General features: G+C 40.0%; 1 protein-coding gene across 2 annotated transcripts in view; it reads right to left on the reverse strand.

The window, feature by feature from the left end:
* LOC120304224 (opioid-binding protein/cell adhesion molecule homolog) overlaps positions 1-23,836 on the reverse strand; it is a 619,792-nt gene that overhangs the window by 55,612 nt on the left and 540,344 nt on the right. For both annotated transcript variants that reach the window (XM_039334544.1, XM_039334543.1), the window contains one exon: positions 12,093-12,218. In XM_039334544.1, coding sequence (XP_039190478.1) covers positions 12,093-12,218 — 126 coding nt within the window. The remainder of the gene's footprint in view (positions 1-12,092; positions 12,219-23,836) is intronic.

Here is a 23,836-nt window from a genome sequence, read left to right on the forward strand (position 1 = left end):
GTTTTTGTATGAAGATTCTCGATCATCCAGGTCATGGTTGTCCCAAAGATCATCCAAGAAGGTTCTTCAGCTCTTTGTTTTCAAGGGAAAAAAAAAAACCTCAAGAAAGTCCCATTGCCTTTTGAAAAAGCACCTCTGGGACATTGTTTTTGTAGTCCTGCCCCATTCCTCATAGTTACAACCAAATTACCTCACTAACCTCACAAGCGACATGATGTGTTATATCCCATCAAATATCTGTCTGCAGTCTCCAATCAGTTGTATAATCTAATTTGTGCAAGTCTACAAAAAAGCACTTTCCTTTTTCCACAAGAACAGAGATGACAGAACTTCGCTGCTCCATACCTTTAGTTTCTTGGGCTTTGAGATTGTGAGACCAAGGCATCCCCTTGTCCACAAGAGACCTGACCCTGAATGAGACTCTTCTGAAGAAGACTAGATTGCAGTGTTTGCCTTTTAGAGCTTGTTCCTTGTCAAAGAGGAATCTGTAGGAATTTTGTCAACATCTTATGCATCAGCATACATGCACATACATAAAATGACTTGCTCTTTGTACGAATTATTGTGACGGCTGCTCTGATGGTGGGAAAGATGTTGAAAATTTCCAACTTTTGTCATCTTTTTCTTTTCCCCTGAACGTGTCCGCATGTTGTAATTGTGCAAAAATAAATGCTTACTCCAAATTAGCAGGGAGATTCAGCCGGTTTGCACCACTTGGGCAGAACCGGTAGCTAATTTTTTGTTGCCCAGGCCCAGAATGGACTTCTGGAAGCGGCTTCCACACAGAGAACTGGTTGTTCACATATTTGAATCCCACCACTGAGTATATTTCTTGGAAGTTTAATATTGTGTGTTTGTGATACTGAAGTATTCGCTTTAATTCTAAATCAAAGTTTATTTTTTACTTTAAAAAAAAAATTCCACCATCTTGCTGCCCTGGCATCATGGTGATGCATGAATGTTCTGGCAGATGCTCTCAAAAGTGTCCACAATGCAGAGAAATGTGGAAAGCGTCAAGTTCTCATCAGGCCGTTGCTCCAAAGTAATTGTCCGGTTCTTAACTGTGATGATGAAACATGGCTACCTAGGTAAATTTGAGATCATTGATGACCACAGAGCTGGGAAAGTTGTTGTGAATCTCATAGGCAGGTTTAACAAGTGTGATCAGTCCCAGATTCAACGTCCAGTTGAAAGACTCGGAAAAGTGACAGAACAACCTACTGCCTTCAAGATTGTAACTCTAACCCACTTTAGGCCTGACTGTATTTCCAGAGTAGGACAAACCTTCATTTAGGGAAGTACCTTCCCTTAGTACTTACCACTTCATAGGTAAGTACCTTCAATAGTGGAAATACAGAGATATGAACAATATTTTCTTTTTTCCTACTGCATGAATCCTTTTCTTGCATTAATTACCTTCATCATATTCCTTTTTAAAAGTCTGTGCATTTCTTCATTTTTAAAATACCTACAACATTTAACTCTTCAAAGAAAGATGAATCTTTGTGGCAACTTTCCACCTGCTCTCCTTCACTTCCATCTGTATTTGCCTCTGGCAGCCATTTTAGCATGCGGCATAATTAGGCCCGCTATGCTTAGAAAAAATATTATTTCTCTCAGAAGCTCTACAGCTCGGAATCTAAATCAGAACACCATTCAATTGCAGAATACATGGTTTTACTTTGAGTTTATTTTTAACTGAACATCAATGGCTGCTTAAACAAGGCAAAGGAAAGGGCGCAAAAGGAAGTTTTTTTTTTAATACTCCAAACCTATATTTTCCACCCTTCCATTTTGTGGATTGCTTTATGTTACGCTGTGGTGCGAAGCAAGCTGTGAAGCACAAATTTGGAAATTACAGGATGAAAACGGCTAATGATCATAGATAGTAGAAAAATAAATGGCATCAGGGTGGGGTGTTGGACCACCATAGATCATTTTGTGGTAACTCTACAGTTCCATAACTTCAGAAAACTCTTAAATCCATTCCCAATAGACCATATTCTCCTCACCAATTCAGCCAAGGAAAACTTTCTTTCCAAATTATATATACCATTGCTCTACTTGTTGGAAGCCTGAAGATCCCTGAGGCATTTAATCAGTATAAATCCCTTGATAAACTGTCCTAATTCATATTTCTTCAAATGCTGCATAGAATCATATTTAACTATTGACTATATTTTACACATTGCCAAAGTTGTAAAAAAAAAAATCTGGTAGGTTTCATGAATCCAAATGCTCAGATATGATTGTGTGAAAAAGCACGCATCTAAAATGAAAGTTGACTCATTAAATATACTTAGATGGAGATGTATAGGCTTGATGATTATGGGTGGACTGGAATGCCATACTCCCAGAATCTCTGATCATATGGGTTATTCAATCAATCAGAATAGAGCTGGAAGAGACCTGAAAGGTCTACAATCCCCTGCTTAAGCAGGAGATCCTATTTCAGACAAGTGGCTGTTGAGACTCTTCTTAAAAACCTGCAACATTGGAACATTCACAACTCCTGAAGGCAAGCCATTCCACTAACTAATTGTTCTAACTGTCAGGAAATTTCTCCTTAGTTCTAGGTGGCTTTTCTCTTTGATTAGTTTCCATCTGTTGTTTCTTCTCTCGCCTTCTGGTGCTTTGGAATATAGATTCACCCCCTCTTCTCTGTGGCAGCCCCTCAAATACAGGAATACTGGTCCTTCTTTTCTCTAGACTAGCCATACCCAAATCCTGCAACTGTTCTTCATGTGTGTTTTAGTCTCCAGGCCCCTAATTATCTTAGCTGCTTTTATCTGCGCTTTTTTCCCCAAGTCTCAACATCTTTTTTTTGTAATGTGGTGTCCAAAACTGGTGACCCAAGCTAGGTCAAAATATTCATATGGGGTCATATGACCATCATTTTGCAAAGAGCTTTCTGTAATTAAATTACTCATGAGTAGAAACTCTCTGGAGCTAAGAGTCCTTCTGGATAAAGCTGGAAGATTTCACCAAAAGATGTTTGTGCTTCATTTTCACATTTTCTTTTTTTTAAAAAAATTGAATTAATTTAGTAGAAAAAGCAACATTAAAAATGAATATGTATGTATGTATGTATGTATGTATGTATGTATTTACAATTGCCCAGGGTAACTGGAAATCAGGCAGTGTAAAAATAAATAAATAAATAAATAAATACAGATACATATATAGGATTGCCATACCTGACTTACCTGCATTGTTATTTTCCTTTTGTTGTTATTAATAGTTCCTCTTGCCTAGGTTTGATTTAATGGTTAAGGAACTGGACTAGAAAGCAAGTCCTGCCTTAGCCATGAATGACGGCTGAATGACTCTGGACCATTCATCAGGAGAGGGGGAGTTCTAGTCCCGCCTTAGGCATGAAAGCCAATTGGGTGGCTTTGAGCCAATCACCAGGAGACTCTGAGTTCTAGTCCTGCCTTAACTATGAAAGTCAGCCAAGTGACTTTCAGCCAAAAATCTTTCTCAGCCCAATCTACCACGCAGAGTTGTTGTGGGGAAATTCATTTATTTATTTAAATAACTAAATGAGTACACACAAAGGTGGGAAGGGCTGTGTCTTCACCCCGGTTTCCAATCCCTCTTTTGTGTGACTGGAGGCAACTTGGAAAAAAAAAGACTGTCCTGAAATCTGAGCGATACGATTCCACTCGTACAAAAGCAGATCTGGACAGGAGGCTCCTAAAAGCACAGCCTGCCACGTTTAGAGCTCAATGAAGCAACTCGGAAAGGAACAGAGATGAAATGAGTCCCTAATATTGTTAAATAGTGCAACGGTCTCCTACAAACCAAAAGGGAGGCAAATGTATCCGCCCAACAGACAATATGTGCAAAATGGATCTGAAACATATGGGTGCCCATCTGGTAAACAACAACAACAACACGCTGCTAGACCTTCTTTACACTTTACATTTGCAGGAATCACCAGCAGCATTTGAGAACATACATTTCTTTATGAAAGGGTGGGAGGGAATCCCAGGAAGGAACAGCTTGCTTATCCACATCTGTTTTACTGAACAAGTGATAAATGACTTTGATTTCTCATAGCTGCCACCTTGCTCCGGATCTCCAGAGATTTAAATTGCCCCTCAACAGACACCTGGAAGCTTCCCAGAGAAATCAGTACCAACATCTACAGACTTACATAGATGAAAAGAAGAGAAACTTAGCAGGACTCATAGACCCAAATGTTAGGCACTTGGCTTTCTTTTTGGTGGGTTGAAAGGAAGAGTTCACCATTCTAGTAGGCTATCACAATCTAATTGGGGATGGACTAAGCAAGGCAGGCAATGACAGCAATGGGCTTTCTATGGGTCAGTGGAAGCTCTGATGGGTTTCAGGGTGTTAGCAAATCAAAAAGTAGAGTCATAAGAGCATATTGCAGAGGGAAGCACTTTGGGCCTGACCCAGGGACAACCTGTGACTCTTGGGCTAATTCAAAAATCCATTTGTAAGAGATGAGTGCAGGCCTTTGATAAAAACTGCTTATCCCTCTCCTAAAACCTGTGGCTTGGGAGAGGGGAAAAAAATGAAGATGATTGAAACGGAAGCCAGCATGCTGTGAAGCAAATTGTTAGCTTCTAGCATTATCTTTATTTACAGTAATGCCTCTGGGCCTTGTGGTTTCCATGAGCACTTTTAGAAAATCAGTAATAAACTCACTGATTTATTTGAAAGTGTATGGTTTCCTCCCCCCCCACTCCTAAACAGAAAGGCAAGTCAAGGTGGGGTGGGGGAGAGAGAGCGTCCTGGGATCTAGGAAGGATGTGGGCCACTTCACCACTTTACCTTTCACTGAATTGATGTTTTGCAACCAGCTGTCCCTCTGTGGAAGACATTGGATGAATTAGTCAAGTTCTCCATGGCAACCTACATTGTAAGAGTGTAGACGAGAGGCTTTCAAGAATCCAATTCTTGCTTTTGGGGGTGACGCTTAAGAAATGTAAGAACGGTGGGCTGGAACAAGGAAGCTGCATCACCTCAAGAGTGAAGTAGGACCGCAAACCTTCTCTTGGTTGTTAATAGATGAGGATTATTATGGAACTCCATCCAGGAAAGCACAAAGAACTAGTTTAATTGTGGATAACTCAATGGAAGGTATAAATCCCAAAGATGCTGCAAAACATACAGAAGCTTCCCTTTCTAACTACTCTCCTACTCTTTTGGAGCCTCAATCCATCAATAGTTAGATGGAAGACTTCCGAGGGAAGAATATAAGTGCTATAGGCTATAGTTGGAAGAGCTTTTTCAAAAATAAATAAATAAATAAATAATTTCCTTACAGTATTTGCAAATTAAGAATGACTCACTAACTTGGTAACATTGCTATGAAAATAGCATGGGAATCTCCAGGTAGAACTAGTTACAGAAGAGTTGAGTTCAACTCCAGGAAGGTTTGATCTTTCATTAAAAACAGCAGCATCTGCCTGCAGGATTTTTTTCAAGGGTATCTAAATTAATATCCCAAGGAAAATTATGAACTGACCTTAAAGAGAATATGAACAATATAGATCGTTCAACATCACTAACAGAATAACAAAGCCCAGAATGGACATGATTGAAAGACCACTATTTCAATAGATGGCTATCCTCGGATTGAATCATTGCCATTCATCAAAATTAAATTTTAACAAAATATATTAGAAATCTACCAGAAGAAGCTATATGTATGTGTGGCTGGGCTTCCATTTCAAGAAAATTACGCAGAGTTGTATATTTTTCTTGTTGCATCTGCTGTCGGTAGAAGTTTCTGCAGAAATTAATTGATTTATCTCCCTACCTCTTTCAAGACCGAATAAAGCGGTGAAAATTCCAATCTTTTTGAGAACATCTTGAATTCAGAGAGCAATGCAACAAGGAATAATTTGGAGAAAGTGTAATGCAGCCATAGAATCCAGAATATCTCTTGGTGAAGGCTGATGAATAAAATCCTGAAGAAAAAGATTAAAACTTTATCTTCGACAAGGCTGTGATTACAATATTGAATTAAGCTCAGTCAGTGCTTAGCTTGGGAACAAGGAGAGGAACTGCATCCTTTCAATAATTCCAAATGCATGCTATCTCTTTTTATTCTGTTGTAAAGACACAGGGTACCTGTTCCCCCAAGCGGGAATCTGGATATTTCTATTCCCAGAAGACACTTGTTCTTTGATTGTAAATTAGTCACTAGCTTCTGCATAGATTTAGTTCTTCATCTGCTAAATGTAGACAATAATATTTTCCTTCCTCTCTGGAGAGGTTGCAAACCTTGAATTTGCTAATATTTGTCAAGAGGACTCAGGTTTATTAAGATTCAGGAAAATTGGCTTCCTGAGTGTTTTTGTAATTTCTAGTCTCAGTAGGGAGCCAAAGCAGAAATGTATATGTGTGTGTGTGTGTGTGTGTGTAACATTACAGGTGAGGGTAAGATGAGAAGAAGAACAAAAAACATAGTGAAGATAACTTTCTTTTGATCTGTTTTAAGTGAGGCTGGAGAAACTTCAGCTGGTTCAGTCTCCACCAGCCCTGGACAGCATAGTATTTGTGGACAATTGGAGATCTCCAAGGACAACTGGACAGCTCCAACTTTTCACCTCTTATTTTCCCTGGAATATTATTAAAATGTTATTAATTCCATGTATGTATCATTCTTCTACCAATGAGTAGACCAGTGTTTCTGAACCTTGACAACTTTAAGACATGTGGACTTCAATTCCTAGAATTCTCCAGCTAGCTATGCTAGTTGAGGAATTCTGGGAGTTGAAGTCCACACACCTTAAAGTTATTGAGATTGAGGGAAAACTGGCATAGTTTACAATGTAGGGTAGCTAGTGTTGCTAAATATATATATTTACTGAGAAAGAACAAGAGAAGAGATCTTTTGAATGACAAATTTGGACATAATTACCAAACCATGGGCTGGGAGAAGTACCAATCTATCTGCTCTGGATCAGATAAAGTTTGTTTACTCCCTAGTGGTGACAATCAGCAAGCACAAATTCACATACTTTGAGGATGGGCAGTGAATGGAGAAACTATTATGCCTGGCCAGGTTGAGAAAAATAGAAGGAGAAGGTAATTGATCAAGAGAAAAGGTGGGATGGGAATTTATTGCAATGTTCTGAAAAGATTTGTTATTATTATTAAAGGCAAGTCAAAGTGCTGGTGAGATCTTTTGTGCTATGTTTAAATCAGGGAAGAACACTATATTTTGTTTTTCTATTAAAAAAAAACAAAAAAACAAAATATTCATATAATATCTCTTTATTTAATGTCATTTTACCAGAAGCAAAGAGAAATCATGGAGAAAAAAATCTTCAGGCTTATATCAATATGTGTTTAAGATCAAATAGATGTACCTGAGGGATTTCTAGTATCTATAAGATATCTTGTTTCAGTAGCTGCCAAGAAAAAAAGGGGACAGCTGATACATACATTACTTTTGAAGTTTGCATGCTTTGTCTTAAAGAGAGAATAAGAACAATTCTATTCAGCCCTCATGAATCTAAAACATTTCAATCCTTTAACAGGGAGATGATTGCTCGTAACTCAAAGATGTACAGCATCAAATGAGTTGGCCTGCATTGTGAATGAATGAACAAATCTTCCAGTGATGATTAAGGGAAAGAAATAAAAGTGGGATGGATATTTAATTTGTGCACAGATGGTGGTCCTCAAGTTATGACCACAATTGGGGACCAGAATTTCCATGTCAACGCTGCTAACATGGGATGTTCTTGCTTTGACAACATATGGAGATGCAACCATTTCCCTTCTTATGTTTTACTCTTAGAATTAGAGTTACAATTAGATGATACTGGGGGGAGGAAGAGGAGTATGCATGGGAGTTTAGTTAGACATAACAATACTGTAACTAGTGTGAGAACCAAGGTTTTGAAATAAGAGATGGTAAGAATTGGCGGGCTGGAGAACTGGAGGGAGAGTCTGCATTTCAAACTAATTGGAGAATGTGATTCATGACTGTAAATTAGAGGAGGGAATTGTGCTTTGATACTATGTGCTCAAGGGAGGGGAATTCAGATTTTGGCTTTGGCCTATGTAAGTGCCGATGCTATGCTTCTCGAATAAAGATTCTTTAAGGTAAACAATGCCTCAAAGTTCTTTGAAGAGTTTCATCCATCGGAACCATGACACTCCATTGCTAAGCAAGGTGGTTGCTAAGTGAATCATACCTGATGCTATGACCATTTTTGTCATGGTCAATAAACAAATCACTGCAGTTAAGTGAATCATATGGTTGTTAAGTGAATTCATCTTCCCCCATTGACTGCTCATCAGAAGCCAGCTGGGAAGGCTACAAATGATGATCTCATAACCCTGGGATGCTGTAACCATTGTAAATGCAGGCTGGTTGCCCAGGGTCCAAATTTTGATCATGTCTGGGATGCTGCAATGGTCAAAAGTGTGAGGGCCAGTCAAAATTCCCAAAGGTTCACAGAACACTGTTACCTTCCCACCGAAGTGGTACCTCTTGACCTATTCGCATTTGCATGCTTTCAAACGGCTAGGTGGTGAGGTGCACTGTAACTTCGAACAGTTGCTAAAAAAAATACCCATGCCTGATCATGTAGCCCAGGGATAGGCAGCCTTGGCTGTTTTATGACTCATGGACTTCAACTCCCAGAATTCCTGAGCCAGCCGGCTCAGGAATTCTGGGACTTAAAGTCCACAAGTCATAAAAGAGCCAAGGCTGCCTACCCCTGACCTAGTTCTTTGAAAGCATGCAAATGCAAGTAGATCAATAGATACCACTTCAGTGGGAAGGTAACAGCATTCGTGAACCTCTGGCATATAGCAATGCTGGCCACATGACCATGGACAATGTCTTCAGACAATGCTGGCTTCCTGGGCCAAGATATGGAGATGAGCACCAGACTTTAGAGTCGGACACAACTAGACAGGGAAACCTTAACCTTTCTCCCCCCCCCCCCGCCTTACCTGTATATATTTGGTGCAGAACAAAGAGTTGACCCACCTCTAAAAAACTAGAATGGAGAAATGGTAAAACTTCAGCTTTAGCAAGACTAATAGTGGTGGGAAGGAGTGTCAGAGTTAGCCTATATAGCAAATATTTGGAAGTTTGATTTTTTTTTTTTAAAAAAAAGAAATACTTGCTTATTTGCAAAACAAACCATGGATACTTAATAACACAGACAGGAATGGAGTGGGAGGGAGAGGTAAAACAATACAAAAAGGCAAGGCAGTGGTTCTTTGGGGGAGAGGATGGTGTTTGCCAAGGCCCCAATTCACACAAGGCTGAGATTTTCCAATCTTTGTCCTCTCTGCACACAGTGCCTTTGGGAGCGGAGGAGGTGAAGGCAGAGACATGATGCATTGTCGCTGCTATAAAAAGCAATCTCATCGCTTTGAGCAACTTTTCTTTGCCCAGCTACTGAAGAAAGAAGGACTTCCTTGTGAAATGAGAAGCTCTTTTTCAAGCTTTTGCTTACTTAGGCTTTTTTTTTTAATGCAAAGAAGCTGAAAAAGCTTCTGTATAAATATAACTTAAGAATAAGGCTATTCAAGTTGAGAAAGTGCTGCAGTCGAGAGAAAAAAAATAATAACTTTCAGCACTCGGGAATTTGTACATTTTGAATCTCTTTGGGGAAACAGTTGGATTTATAGCTGGTCTCAGGAAAAATATCTTATACGATTTAGTCATTAAAGAACACTGGATGTAGACTAGAGGTTTCTATTTTAATTCTGCTCCCGTTCGAGACAGACAATAAAATTCTTATCTGACTTCCAGACTGGTATATTCTTTAAACCTCTCTTGATCCTTGGGAAACTGGAGGTGCCAAATAGATTAGTTATGTTTTATTAAATTACTCTTTCCTTCCTTTCCTCTCCTTCCTGGATTGCAGTTTTGCTAGAAGAATTTCTAGAAATAATTCCATTAGCAATGCATGCTCTTCTGTTAGTTTTCAGTCTGTTCCATTCACCTTCATCCACCCCATTCATTCTGCAGCATCAACATGCATACGTAAAACCATCCTCATGAGGAAATGTTTCATTGCGTCAAGATACACCACTAAATAGCATCAAAAGAGAGGCAGAGCCCAACGCCCTTGGAAAATTCAAAACTGGAACAATCCAAATTTCTAATTTCTTTGGAAACTTGGCCAAATGGTGTAGGAGTTACATTATCCTGATGTAACTTTTGCATAAGAGTGTGAGAAGAATTTAGATTCTGCAGGATCTCCCAATGACCTATCCATTGTGTCTAAAATATTCTTCTAGCCCTGTCTTAAGGCTCTGCTCAAAACATGGATGCAGAGAACTCTACATGAAAATGTTATGTGACTGAAAAACAAAGCAGTTAAGGCACTCTGCCTTTTGTCACCAACTCCTGCTTGAAACTGAAATCAGAAAGCTGGTAATTAAACCACAAACTAGTCATCAGCAAGGACTTGAGACATTGGTTGTATTCTTCTGTGCATGGAAATTTTTGTTACTATACAAAAGACCAACCTTGTGAAATTTATTGATAGAGAAGAGTCAACCATACCTCAAACTGCAAGGCACAGCCTCTGAATTAAATAGCATCCATAAAGACATCATCATATGAAGTCTATGAAGATTCTCAGTCATCCAGGTCATGGTTGTCCCAAAGATGTTTTTTTTCAAAAGGCAACAAAATCCACCTGCCTTTTAAAAAGCACCTTTGGTTCATCATAAGATGTTTCCCTTGTAAACCCATCAAGACACAGACACTAACATTTTAAGAAGCTGGACATCGTTAACAAAAGTTGTTCCTGTCTCTTTACAGATGCTATTTAATATTCCAATAATAAGATGTGCTGTCTTTCTTCCTCCAGCATCTCCCATGCTGCTACTAGTTTTATTCCTCTTCCTTCCTGCAATTCCTTTAACTAATCTAGGACCATTTCTACCACCATCAAACTTTGACATGCTGTGAGAACCGTATGAGCTGGTCATAGCATTTACTTGTCGATGTGACCTTAATAAACGGTATTGCCCAGTCATTTCTAAATATCCAAAGCAGGTGCTGCAAGGGAGACTTCTGAGCCAAACCTTACTCAATTTAAAAGACAAAATAAAGGGGTGAACTGGCCTCTCACTGGCATCTCTGCCAATGGAAATTGCCCATCATGAAGATCCAATACATAAACTACAGACCTATATTATTATTATTATTATTAATAATAATAATAATAATAATAATAATAATAATAATACAGACTGACTACAAGCAGCGGCATGACAAAGTAGCAACAATGGTGCATTGGAAGATCTGCAAAAAATATCATTTGCCTGTAAGCAAAAACTGGTGGGATCATAAAATAGAGAAAGTCATAGAAAATGATAAAATTAAACTGCTCTGGGACTTCAGAATTCAAACAGACAAGCACCTGCAACATAACACCCCAGACTTAACAATTGTCGATAAGAAAGACAAAAAAGTCTGGATAGTGGACGTGGCAGTGCCTGGAGATAGCAGAATAGAAGAGAAAGAACTGGAGAAGATAACAAAATACAAAGACCTACAAATAGAAATAGAAAGACTGTGGCAAAAGCAAGCAAGGGTAGTACCAATAGTAATAGGCTCCTTGGGTGCAATCCCAAAACAACTGGAGCACCACTTGAACACCATTGGCATTGACAAATTCGCTATTAGTCAATTGCAAAAGGCGGCCTTACTAGGAACTGCTTCCATCCTGCGACGATATCTGTAATACCATCAAACACCCACATCTGCCTATCCCAGGTCCTGGGTAAGGACTCGATAGGTAGACAAAATGCCAAATCCTGTCTGAACATCTGGCTGACTGTGCGATGATCCATAATAATAATCTGTGAAGCTAGTCTGCTTCATCAAAGCTTTGTGTGATCACTGGGATCAGATCTGATCCAGGAACAGCCTAGATGCAACATATGGAGGGTCCTCTCTCTGCAATCTTGAAAGACCTCCAGGTGCATTTTTCCAGATATTAATGCATGAGGTTTCAAGCAGCACTTTCCCCCGTCTTGTCACATACCTCTTTCCTCTTCTACACTGTTGATTTTATTCTCCTTGCTTGGAATACCCATCTTCCTGCTTGGAGGCCACCTCTTACCTTTGCTGGAGAGATGCTTCCATGTTACTGTCGGTTCTGGTCTCCCAAAGGCTAAGCACAGGAGTGTGACACTGCTGCCTTCATTGATGGTGATGTCTGATGAGATGTTTATAATCTGGGGGGGAACTGCAATAAAACAACGGGGAAGAACATCAGTACATTTTATGCTGATGTTAGCAATGGCAGATTCACTTTTCTTGACCCATTCAATATGAAGAATTGCCAAAATAATGCTTGCACTAGCACTTAGACTTATATACCGCTTCACAGTGCTTTATAGCCCTCTCTAAGCAGTTTACAGAGCGTCCTCATTTTACTGAGCTTGGAAGGATGGAAGGCTGAGTCAACCTTGAGCCGGTCAGGATCAGAGGAATAGAATAGAATAGAGCTGGAAGGGACCTTGGAGGTCTTCTAGTCCAGCCCCCTGCTCAAACAGGGGAACCTATTCCAAATAAGTGACTGTCTAGCCTCTTTTTAAAAATCTCCAATGATGGAGCACCCACGATTTCTGGAAGGAATCTGTTCCACTGGTTAATTGTCCTCACTGTCAGGAAGTTTCTCCTTAATTCCAGGTTGCTTCTCTCTTTCATCAGCTTCCAACCATTATTTCTCATCCTTCCCTCTGGTGCTTTGGTTGAACAATCTGGCCCCCTCTGCCTTGTGGCAGCCCCTCAGATACTGGAACACTGCTATTGTGTCTCCCCTTTTTCTCCTGGCAGTGTGAGCAGAGTTGGCCTGCAATACTGGATCCTAACCACTGCTCCACCACGGCTCTTAAATCAATAAGCTGGGTTCTAAAATAAACGGGCAGCAGAACAAATCCGTTTGACGACTCCCAAGGTGTTTTGTTTCAGAAAGAAACATTATGTTGCCTGAACCATCCACTGAATTTTAGACTCTGTCCCCTGCAGATAGTCCTCGATTTACAAGCACCACTGAGCCCCAAATTTTCATTGCTAAGTGAGATTATTATTAAGCGAGTTTTGCCCCATTTTACGACCTGCTTTTGCCATACTAGCTAAGCGAATCACTGCATTTGTTAAGTTAGTAACACGGTTGTGACGTGAATCTGGCTTCCCCATTGCCTGTGTTTGTCAGAAGGTTGCATGACCCCAGGACGCTGCAACCGTCATAACTATGAGTCAGTGGCCAAGCATCTGAATTTTCATCAGGTGACCATGGGGGTGCTACATCAGTCATAAGTGTGAAAAAACAGTCATTAGTTACAGTGCTGTTGTAACTTCAAACAGTCACTAAATGAATGGCTGTAAGTGGAGAACTTCCTGTACTAGATTTTATTAACGATTGCAGACTGTTAGGCTTTCCCATTATTTTCCACTGGGGGAAAAAAAAAACAATCAAATGTTTGTGTAAATCCTCAAAAAGATATAACCCATTTTAAAAACAAAACAAATACGTCTATCAGCAGGAGAAGGGGAGAGAGAGAAAAAATAAGTCCACAAGGGCAAGATTTTGATCCTGTCCCCATGGAAGCTGGTTCTCCTACCATCCTCTGGCAGGATGTTCTGTAATTCAGTTCTGGAAATACAAATACAATGTACATAACTGTCAAAGAAAACGTCAAGTCACAAGTTGAGTTCTGTTCCTTTCCCCCCTCTACTTCCATTTATTATTTCTATTATCTATTTATTATTTCGCTCCATTTCTATTTCCCTCTGTTGGCATGGCGTGCCAAAACAACCAGACACAAAAACATTTCCCCCCCCCCATGCTATCACTCTGCTAAACAACTAATTCCCACAACACTGTCTACGCCCTAGGATGTCAAACCACCTAGTAAGGCTGCATTAACTATTATCCTTCTTATTTTTTCATCTTTCCTATTACCTATTTCCTTAGCTTTATATGGCTATAACTTTGTGTTTGTATCTCATGATTTGTGTTGATTGCCTTTGTTTGGTCTCCTATTATGATTCATGTTGTTTGCTTATTGAGTATCCTATGGCCATCCCTGAGTCTGTAACTATGATTTACGATGATTGTATTTTACGATTATGATCATGATTTATCACTTGTTGCTTGTAGGTACACTGAGAGCTTATGCACCGGAGACAAATTCCTCGTGTGTCCAATCACACTTGGCCAATAAAGAATTCTCTATTCTATTCCTTTTTCTCCAGCCTTCCATTCTAATGATATCCCTTGCCTTTCATGGGAAAGAATTCAAAACATTTTGAAATATTTTTAAAAGACGCCTTACTCTTCAGTCTATTACTCTGCTGCAGGCAATCTAAAACAGAGCAGATCTAAAGGGCAGCTGATACCTTACCAAACAACAACAACAACAAATAAAAATAAAAATAGAAGAACAATCTATGGGGAAAAAATGAGTCAGTCTTTCTCAATCTATATTTTTTTCTATATCAATATTTCCCCCTTTTTTTAATATAAAAGACAGTGATCTGAAAAGATGTTCTTCAAGAATTCTTCTCTGTCTTTTTTGCTTATTCTTCCTCTGAATCATAATCTCATGTTTGTGCCTTCACAATTGGTTGCTATGGTAGTTATTATGGCCTTGATAATGCATTTTGTATCACCACAGGGGAGGGAGGAAAAAAGGAAAATAAAAGCTGGTTCAAGGACAGAAGAAAGATCTTCCATGGGCTCAAATCAAGGTTCATCCATGGAACTGCAACTCCATATGGGTTACAAGAGCAATTGGGAAAAATACCACCCACTCTACCCTCCTCCTTACCAACAACAATAAAAACAAACCAGGATTGAAGTGGGTTTTTTTTTTATAACAAAGTAAACTGCTCCTGGAAAGAAACATTATGAGGCATGAAGCCCTGTTTTTAAGGGGCATAACAATGTCCTCTATGTTTTACCCCAAATGTCAAAGATACTGCTCATGTTTCCTTTGATTGTCAACTGGAAAACTTTTATAAAATCACGACTTGAAATAACAATCCACCGGCACCTGAATCGTACATTGCTCTGTTTCCCTCCCAACTCTTAACTTCAAACCAAATGACTTTATTGAAATGATAAACCAGTGGAAAAAAAGAAGAAAAGACATATTTTTGAAATATCCAGAAGCTCCAAAGGTAAATAAACTGGAATGATACATACATATATATATATATATACACTGATACAAGGCAGAGGCACTTCTTCCAGTATCGCACACCTAATTCTGTTCAATTTCGACCAGACAAAACAGGGCAGATCAAAACCAGGTGGGTTTGGTAGAGTGATCACAAATGGTCAGGGCAGAAGAAAAATACCTTAGACCAGGGGTAGGCAACCTTGGCTCTTTTATGCCTCGTGGACTTCAACTCCCAGAATTTCTGAGCCAGCCATGCTGAGGGGAAAGGGAGAGGTTTCCAAGCTGAGCCATGATGGCTCAGGAATTCTGGGAGTTGAAATCCATGAGTCATAAAAGAGCCCAGGTTGCCTACCCCTACCTTAGACCATTCTTCTCTCCAGGCATTTTTCCGGGTTAAACTGGGTGGATGGTAAGTGGATAGTTGGTTTTCCATGCTGGCCTTACACGGGATTTCTATTTTCAGTGCCCCACTTAGTTAACACTTTATATCATGTCAGATCAAATCCCATTCTACTGATGATTTCTTTCCTTGCCTATGCTGTATTTTGTGAAAACAGAGGATAGGGAATGAGAACAAATTATTATGAATTGCGGGGATATAAATACACACCATGATTCCAGTGACATCACAAGTCACTCAAGCTGTGCTCTAGAGGTTTATAATGATTGTTTCCAGCGCATCTTTCAGCTTCTGTATTTATAGCCCTTTTTTTTTCCACTGCTGTCCCTACCTTTGAAGTAAACAGATCTGGCTTCGAGGTGCTTGTGCAATTCCCTATAGAATACCTTCCCCATATATTTACATTCCGAGCTATAGCACCTCATTTGTATTGCCTCTCTAATTTATGGGCTGTATTAAAACCTATCTGTGCAATGCACAATTTCTTTCTGTCTTTCTTTCTTGTTAACCATGCGCACAAGGGAACATATATTGACTAGGGCTCAATGCAGACATTATGACTTTATCACATTTCCCTTTCTGCAAGATGGTTTAATCAATGATTGTGAATCTTGGTCACTTGCAAGGAGGAATAAAGATACCAAAATGTAACAAGGGCCAACTGTGAGATTCACTTTAGGTGTCTGTAGAGATTGTCAGTCAGCTAGGTCACAGCTGCCTCAAAGGTGCTTTTATTTTTTTCCAAAAGGCAACTGGACTGCTTTTTTTTTCTTGAGGAACAAGAAGAAAACATTTCGCTTCTCATTGAAAAAGCTTCCTCAATTCTGATAGTGGGGGCATGGGAGGAGAGGTACTGACAGTCAAGACTGGATGGTGGGGGAAAGGAAGGATATTTCTTTGCAATCATCTGGTTGTTAGTACTCTCTCTGAGAACTGTTCAGGCCACTTGGGCACAGATAAACTCCACTCTCAGAGAGAGTGCTAACAGTCAGATTACTGCAAAGAAACACACACACACACACACACACACACCATCCTATCATCATCATCATCAAGTTGGAAGGGACCTTGGAAGTCATCTAGTCCAACCCCCTGCTCAGGCAGGAAACCCTATACCATTTCAGATAAATGGCTGTCCAGTCTCTTCTTAAAAACTTCCAGTGTTGGAGCATTCACCACTTCTGGAGGCAGGTTGTTCCACTGGTTAATTGTTCTAACTGTCAGGAAGTTTCTCCTTAGTTCTAGGTTGTTTCTCTCCTTGATTAGTTTCCATCCGTTGCTTCTTGTCCTGCCTTCAGGAGCTTTGGAGAATAGATTGACTCCCTCTTCTTTGGGGCAGCCCCTGAGATACTGGAAGACTGTTATCCTGTCTCCCCTCGTCCTTCTCTTCATTAAACTAGACATACCCAATTCCAGCAACCGTTCCTTATATGCTTTAGCCTCCAGTCCCCTGATACTCTTGGTTGCTCTTCTCTGCACTCTTTACAGAGTCTCAGCATCTTTTTTGCATTGTGGTGACCAAAACTGGATGCCGTATTCCAAGTGTGGCCTTACCAAGGCATTGTAAAGTGGTATTAATACTTCACGTGATCTTTATTCATAATCTGTCTTTCCATTTGCCCCCAATATCCAGTCTCAACTATCAGTACCTTTCCTTCCATCCCTTGCCATCAGAACGGATGAAGCTTCTTAGAAGAGAAGCAAAACACTTTTTTCTTCCTCCTCAAGGAGAAAACAAAACAATTGAGTTGCCTTTTGAGGAAAAAAAAGACACTTCTGAGACATTCACTTTAGATATACACCAAAGTTAGCCATCTGGTCCTGCTAAAATGCCCATTTCTGCAAAATGATTAAGCATCACTCCTTAATTTCAGACAGTTCACATTGAGAGACAGAATAATAAGCTTATAATTGGATTCCAGTTGAATGTTCAGGAAGAAAAAAATATCTTCCGAATAGAAAGAACAATGAAAAATATTATGAGAGATCTGGTGACCTCTCTGTTATGAGTTGTGTTCGAGCAAAACAGAACAGCCATCTTACCTAGGATACATTAGTTTAGACTTTTGTCCTAAGCAAGGAACTGGGTTTGATCATCTCCTTTCCACCCTGATTCTGCAAATTTATTCATTTTGCCTCTTCCATCCTGGCTAATGAATACCAGCCAGGGTCAGGCAAGCTGTTTCTTTTAACAGACTTTTACCCATCCTCTCATAAGATGAGTTTCTTCCATTGATACCACTTATCCAATTTCTGTACACAGTTCAGATAGATTTAGGATGAAAATATTCATCGCTGCCTCCTTGGTGACATCGCTATGTCACTGGATATGTCCCTGAAGCCCTGAAAGATTTAATCAAGATAAAATAAACTGTGGCCTCCAGTCAACAAAATTTGCTGGCATCTTAGGGGGGAAAAAGAATCAATGAAAACAGATATGGATAGTTGCTTGGCAACCACTGTGAAGTTTCTCTCTCTCTGTGTGTCTCTTTCTCTTTCTTTCCCCCTTCCACCTGTTCCTGCTCTCTCCTAAAACAGGATTCCTGATGATCACAAGACACTGGTAGAAGAGAAGATCATAGTAAACCATGTAGCATCTTTGAATCAGCTGACTACTCGGGAGCAAGTTGGTTTGGTTACTATTCTAATTGGACTTCCATCATTTTTTTTCTCTGAGCTTTTAGTACCAAATGCATGAATGTAGTAATAGATGGATGGATGGATGGATGGATGGATGGATGGATGGATGAAAGCAGAGGGAGGGAGGAGGAAAGGAAGGAAGGAAGGAAGGAAGGAAGGAAGGAAGGAAGGAAGGAAGGAAGGAAGGAAGGAAGGAAGAATTCCAGAGATAAAGCATAGCCTGGATGTTGGCCCCTAGAGCAATAGTCCTTACTGACCAAGGATAGGAAGAAGACAATATGGCTTCATGCTCCTTTTGAAAAGCAAAAGGTTTAGACAGTTCCTGGAGGAGTATTCAACACTTAACAACCTCAGAAACCACACAAAACACTTGGATTCCCTACAACCTCTTAGAACAAGGGTCTTGAAACTTGGCCCTTTTATGACTTGTAGACTTCAACTCCCAGAATTCCTCAGCCAGGCACGCATGCCTGGCTGAGGAATTCTGGGAGTTGAAGTCCACAAGTCATAAAAGGGCCAAGTTGGAAGACCCCTGTGTTAGAAGGTAGTAGGAGCTTCATTGTGGGAATGTGTCAAGAGTTCCTCACCTGCCACAATTGCAGGAATCTTGCTGTCTCAGATATCTAAAATTTTGGCATCTGGGGGTTTGGGAGGCTCTGCCTACATTTTGAGTCTTTGTTCAAACTATAAAAGTACAACAGCCAAAAATTGCTGATAAAAACATGATAACTGAGTCTCATTACAGCCACCCGACAACTCTCATATTTTAGCATTTTTATTAAAGCTTTTTAAATTACTGAGTGTCTGGTATATTCAATACCAGCCTAAGTGATTTATATTAGTCTATCCCCAGATTCTCCATCTAATAAATAACTTGGCAATCTCCTACCCTATAAATATTCCAGGCCTAGGAAAAAAGCAATTAAAGCAACCTTTTTTTTTTTGAAAAAAAAAAAAAAAAGAAGGAGGAGGAGGAGGAGGAGGAGGAGAAAAAAAAAGTGTTTCTCAATTCTTGAGACTGAACTGTCATTGGTGGCTTTCTTCAGTTCAGTTATTCCACTGGACGTATTCTGGGATGTAACTGGCTAGGGAAGTGGGAGAGAATACTTGGAATTTATGCTCAGGCTCCCATTTAAAACAAACAAACAAACAAACAAACAAAAACAGCCACATACAAACCCATTTTGAAACATTAAACATGTCACAGTGATGCAGAGATTTACCAAGAAAAAACATCATTTCCAGCAACAAATGTTCCCCAGCCGCCTGAGCCAAGTTAGTTTGCTAAAATATTGTTAAAAGGCACTTCAGGAAACAAGGAGAGAGAGGGAGGGGGCATTTAAAATGCTGCAGTGTTAAGCACTGAGACAGCAGACTAAAATGTTATTAAAGGCTCCCAAGTTGCCAATCCAGGATATATCTCAGGTTAATAAGGTTCATATTCAAGGCAAGCAAAGGATGCATATTTTATGGGGTGGGGGCAAGAAAGGGGGACTGGAGGGTGATCCGGACTATTAAACCAGAGAGAACCTGTAAAAAAAAAAATAATGCTGCTGTCAATGAGAGACTTGATCTGTTTTATCCTTACATTGTGCAAAGGAGTGGGAGGGAAGGAGGGAGAGGGAGGGAGAGGGAGGGAGAGGGAGGGAGGGAGGGAGGGAGAGAGAGAGAGAGAGAGAGAGAGAGAGAGAGAGAGAGAGAGAGAGAGAGAGAGAGAGAGAGAGAGAGAGCAGGAGGCAATTTATTCCAGATAGCCTGCTGCACAGCAGAATTGTGCAATTTCCCTCTATGTTGCCAGAACAGGCTGGTGATTCTGTCACTCCTTGGAATGTACTAACCACAGTAGGATTGCTTGGGGATTGAATAGCTATTTTTTTTGTTGCCGGGACCCAGAATAGACTTCTGGAAGTGGCATCCACACAGAGAACCGGTTGTTCACATATTTGAATCCCACCACCAGTTATGCCCATAACTGAGCCCCGTGTGATAGTCATAAAATGGGTCACCACTAACTCAGACTGAGAAATAAAACTTATCCACGCTTAACAACGCACAAATAATTGAAATTAAACCTCACATAATTCTGCACTGAGCACTGATTCATGGTGCTAGAAAGGTTTCCTTAAGTAGATATTGAGGAAACGAGAAAGGCAGACATTTTTCGAAAACTTATTGAAGACCATTTGAAATGAGAATCCAAAGTCAAAAATATGAACTTGAGTCTTTTCCAGGCTGAAATCTGGAAATCTTGCCATAAAATAACTGCAGGGATTTATCCGGCCAGTTGCCAGGAGTTAGCACTGAACTTGAAGGCAGCTAATAAATAAAAGAACGAAGCTTGCAAAGCAGAAAGGGGAAGAAAATTGCAGAACATGCCAATCCAAGAAAAAGGCAGTGTCCCAGCTCAAGTTTTTCTCCCTTGTGTTTTCCCATTTCAAAATTCCCATAACAAAAAATTCAAGTGCAGGAATATATAGTGCTGAAAACTAGAAGCCATGCGAACAAACTATTTCCATAGCAACAGTGCAAAAATCAAGCCAAACTCTCCAGGCTACTTTTTCTAGTTTCACATTTGATATTCAGCCATGAAATTTCTAGGCTTTGAATATGTTGTGACATATGGAAATTCTACCAAGAAGTCCCTCTGTCCTTTTCTCTGTGTGTCAATGCAACTTAATGCATACCCACATACCCACACACAAACATACAATAGCCGCCACCTTGCACATTTTAAGAAGCAGGATGACAAAGAGTGTCCACTGAGCCATAGGCTGAATCGTACCAGGAGAGTCATAATGTATCAGTTTGGCAACTTTAAGGTGTGTGGACTTCAACTCCCAGAATTCCCCCTAGCCAGAATGTCCACTCAGATACTCAGCACTGCCATCGCTGTGGTGTTGTCTAAAAGTAAAATGCCTGCTCTCAAATAATTTGAATTATCAAATGTCACACAGGGAAGAAATCTACGTAAACCTCCAGTGCATGTTGGATGGCCCAATTACTCTGAAGAGCAGCTTAGGATTTTTAAATCAATCAGTGAATCAAAGACAGACATTTGCCTTCTAGCTATTAAGAATACTTGTTCATTTCCTGCTGCACTGATTAACAATGGCTCTACAAGACCATCCAAGCCACAAACTTTCCTTCTATTTCCCAACAGGAGAGTCCTTGATCCACTCTGAGTTTGGTTGTTTTCTTGCAGATGCTTCATTACCCAACTGATGATGTTATCCATTTAGTCATGTATCTAAGGAGATTCTCAGTCATCCAGGTCATGGTTGTCCCAAAGGTGCTTTTTTTTTCTCCCTCAAAAGGCAGCTGGACTTTGTTCTTCTTTGAAGATGTTTTGCTTCTCATCCAAGAAGCTTCTTCAGTTCCGACTGAATGGTGGCGGGTGAAAGGATTTATATTCCTTGCAGACAGCTGGTCATTTGCACTCTTTCTGAAAGAGTCCTGTCCAACTCTTGGCGATTCTATGGCCGGGTCTCTCCATATCTTGCCACCTTGCACTACTTATCTGAGTTGTTCTATGCTCTGGTTGGTGTCAGCTTTGATGGTGTCCAGCCACCCTATTTTTTGGCAGCCGGGTTTCCTTTTATCACTAACTCTTCCAAACGTAATTCCTTTCTCTACTGAATCCCCCCACATCACATGATGGAAGTAAATGAGACAGTTTCCTGAATTTTTTTTCTAGGGACATGTCTGATATTCCATACGTCCAAGAATATGCAGGAACTTTCTCCAGCATCGTTATCCAACTAGGAGTACCCAACTATTTCCCCAACTCTTTTTTGTTCCTTAAATGAAGGTGCTGGGAGAGGATTCTTTTGCCCACAGAGTAATGCTTTTCTATCAAGGAACCAGTAGAGTTCAAAAATAGAAAGAGAGGGAGACAAGAACAAGGGTATAGTAATCCTGGACTTACGACTGCAACTAAGGCCAAAATTCCCATTGCTAAGCCAGACAGATGTTGAACATTGCCCCATTTGACCACTTTTCTTGCCACAGTTGTTAATGGAATCACTGCATTTGCCAAGTTAGTAACATGGTTGTTAAGTGAATCTGGCTTCCCCATTGACTTTGATGTCAGAAGGTCACTGTAGAAAGAAAAGTCTTCATCAGGGTCCAGTCCAAGCTGGGAATAAACAAAATGGAGACTGCTTTAGAAAGAAGGTTGTAGTTTATTGAACAGGAGAGCCAGACAGAAAGATGGCTCTGGAAAAACTGACCACATGGAGGAGAGTGGTGGGCTTTTATACCTTCTGGAGCTCTTGAGGTTGTTTCCTGTTCCTGTTTGAGGCTTTGTATTTGCTGTGTCATGTACTTTGACCTGAGTCTGAATATTTATTTATTTTTATTTTATTTTATTAATAAAATTTATATGCCGCCCAATCTGTAGGGACTCAGGGCGGCATACAAAATTAAAACAATAAATATAACAATTATGTCTCCTGTCCTTAGAATTTGGGTGGGGGTATGTAGATTTTAGGTCTTCCTAATTTCTAGCTTCCTGGCTCCAATCTTCCTGAATGGATTATTGAATTTGCATTTCTAAAAGCTGGCCTCTGCCTAGGGGCTGAGGCTGATTTCTGGGAGCTGGTTTCTGTCCTTTTTAAAGATCTTCTCCATTATTCCTTTGGGGAAATACATTCTGCCTTTTTAATATTTCCCAAAATATTTCTTTCTGGATTCTTCCCACAGTCACAAAAGGGTATCACATGATCCCGGGACAAGGCAATAGTCATAAAGACATACTGGTTGCCAAGTGTGCAAATTTTGATCATGTGGGGGGGATGCTGCAACGGTCGTAAGTGTGAAAACAGGTCATAAATTGCTTTTTTTCAGTGCCCCTGTAACTTTGAACAGTCAGTAAACAAACAATTGCACGTGAGGACTATATAGAGAGAGGAATAATAAGTTCTCTGTTCATTTCAGTTGCACATACCTGATTTAGTTCTAGTACAGGATGTGGTGGTGTCAAATGTTCCACTTAAAATCCACCTTTTTAAAATTGGATTTTGAGGGTGGTTTTAAAGACAGTGGGGGAGAGAGAGAGAGAGAGAGAGAGAGAGAGAGAGAGAGAGAGAGAGAGAGAGAGAGAGAGAGAATCAGTACAGTGGGATATAAGAGTTTTGGCATGAGAAACTGTGTTTTGCCTTAGTATGCACACCTGGCAAGAGGTTATCATAAAAGATTGTCTAAAGAAACGTTGTCAAATCCCGGCCATTCTGTCACTGTAATTCTGACTTCTTTGAATATACCTCTTTAACCATTGGGGAAGAAGATGATAACCAAGAACAGACAACAAAATACGAGTGAGGAATAAATACAGAGGGAATGAGATATATTTGTAGGACAGCTACATGGTAGCATTTAAGAGCTAGTGCTCAGTTACCATGACAATCGCTAACAACATTCATCCATCCTTTGCAACCTTTAGATTTTCAAAAACACCAAATTACTGGACACCTGGCAATCATCTTTGTCTCCCCAGGCTTATCTGAGAAATTACAGCAAGAAGTTATTAAAGGGGGGCAACTGACAGTTACATTTCCCTACTGATTTGTAAAATGGAACACATTGCAATGTGTACCCTACTCAATCACTGCCAAAAACGCATAGGGTTTCTTTCTT

Source organism: Crotalus tigris, unplaced genomic scaffold (assembly GCF_016545835.1).
Source record: "Crotalus tigris isolate CLP2741 ecotype Arizona unplaced genomic scaffold, ASM1654583v1 scf7180000017631.5181431, whole genome shotgun sequence".
NCBI lineage: Eukaryota > Metazoa > Chordata > Lepidosauria > Squamata > Viperidae > Crotalus > Crotalus tigris.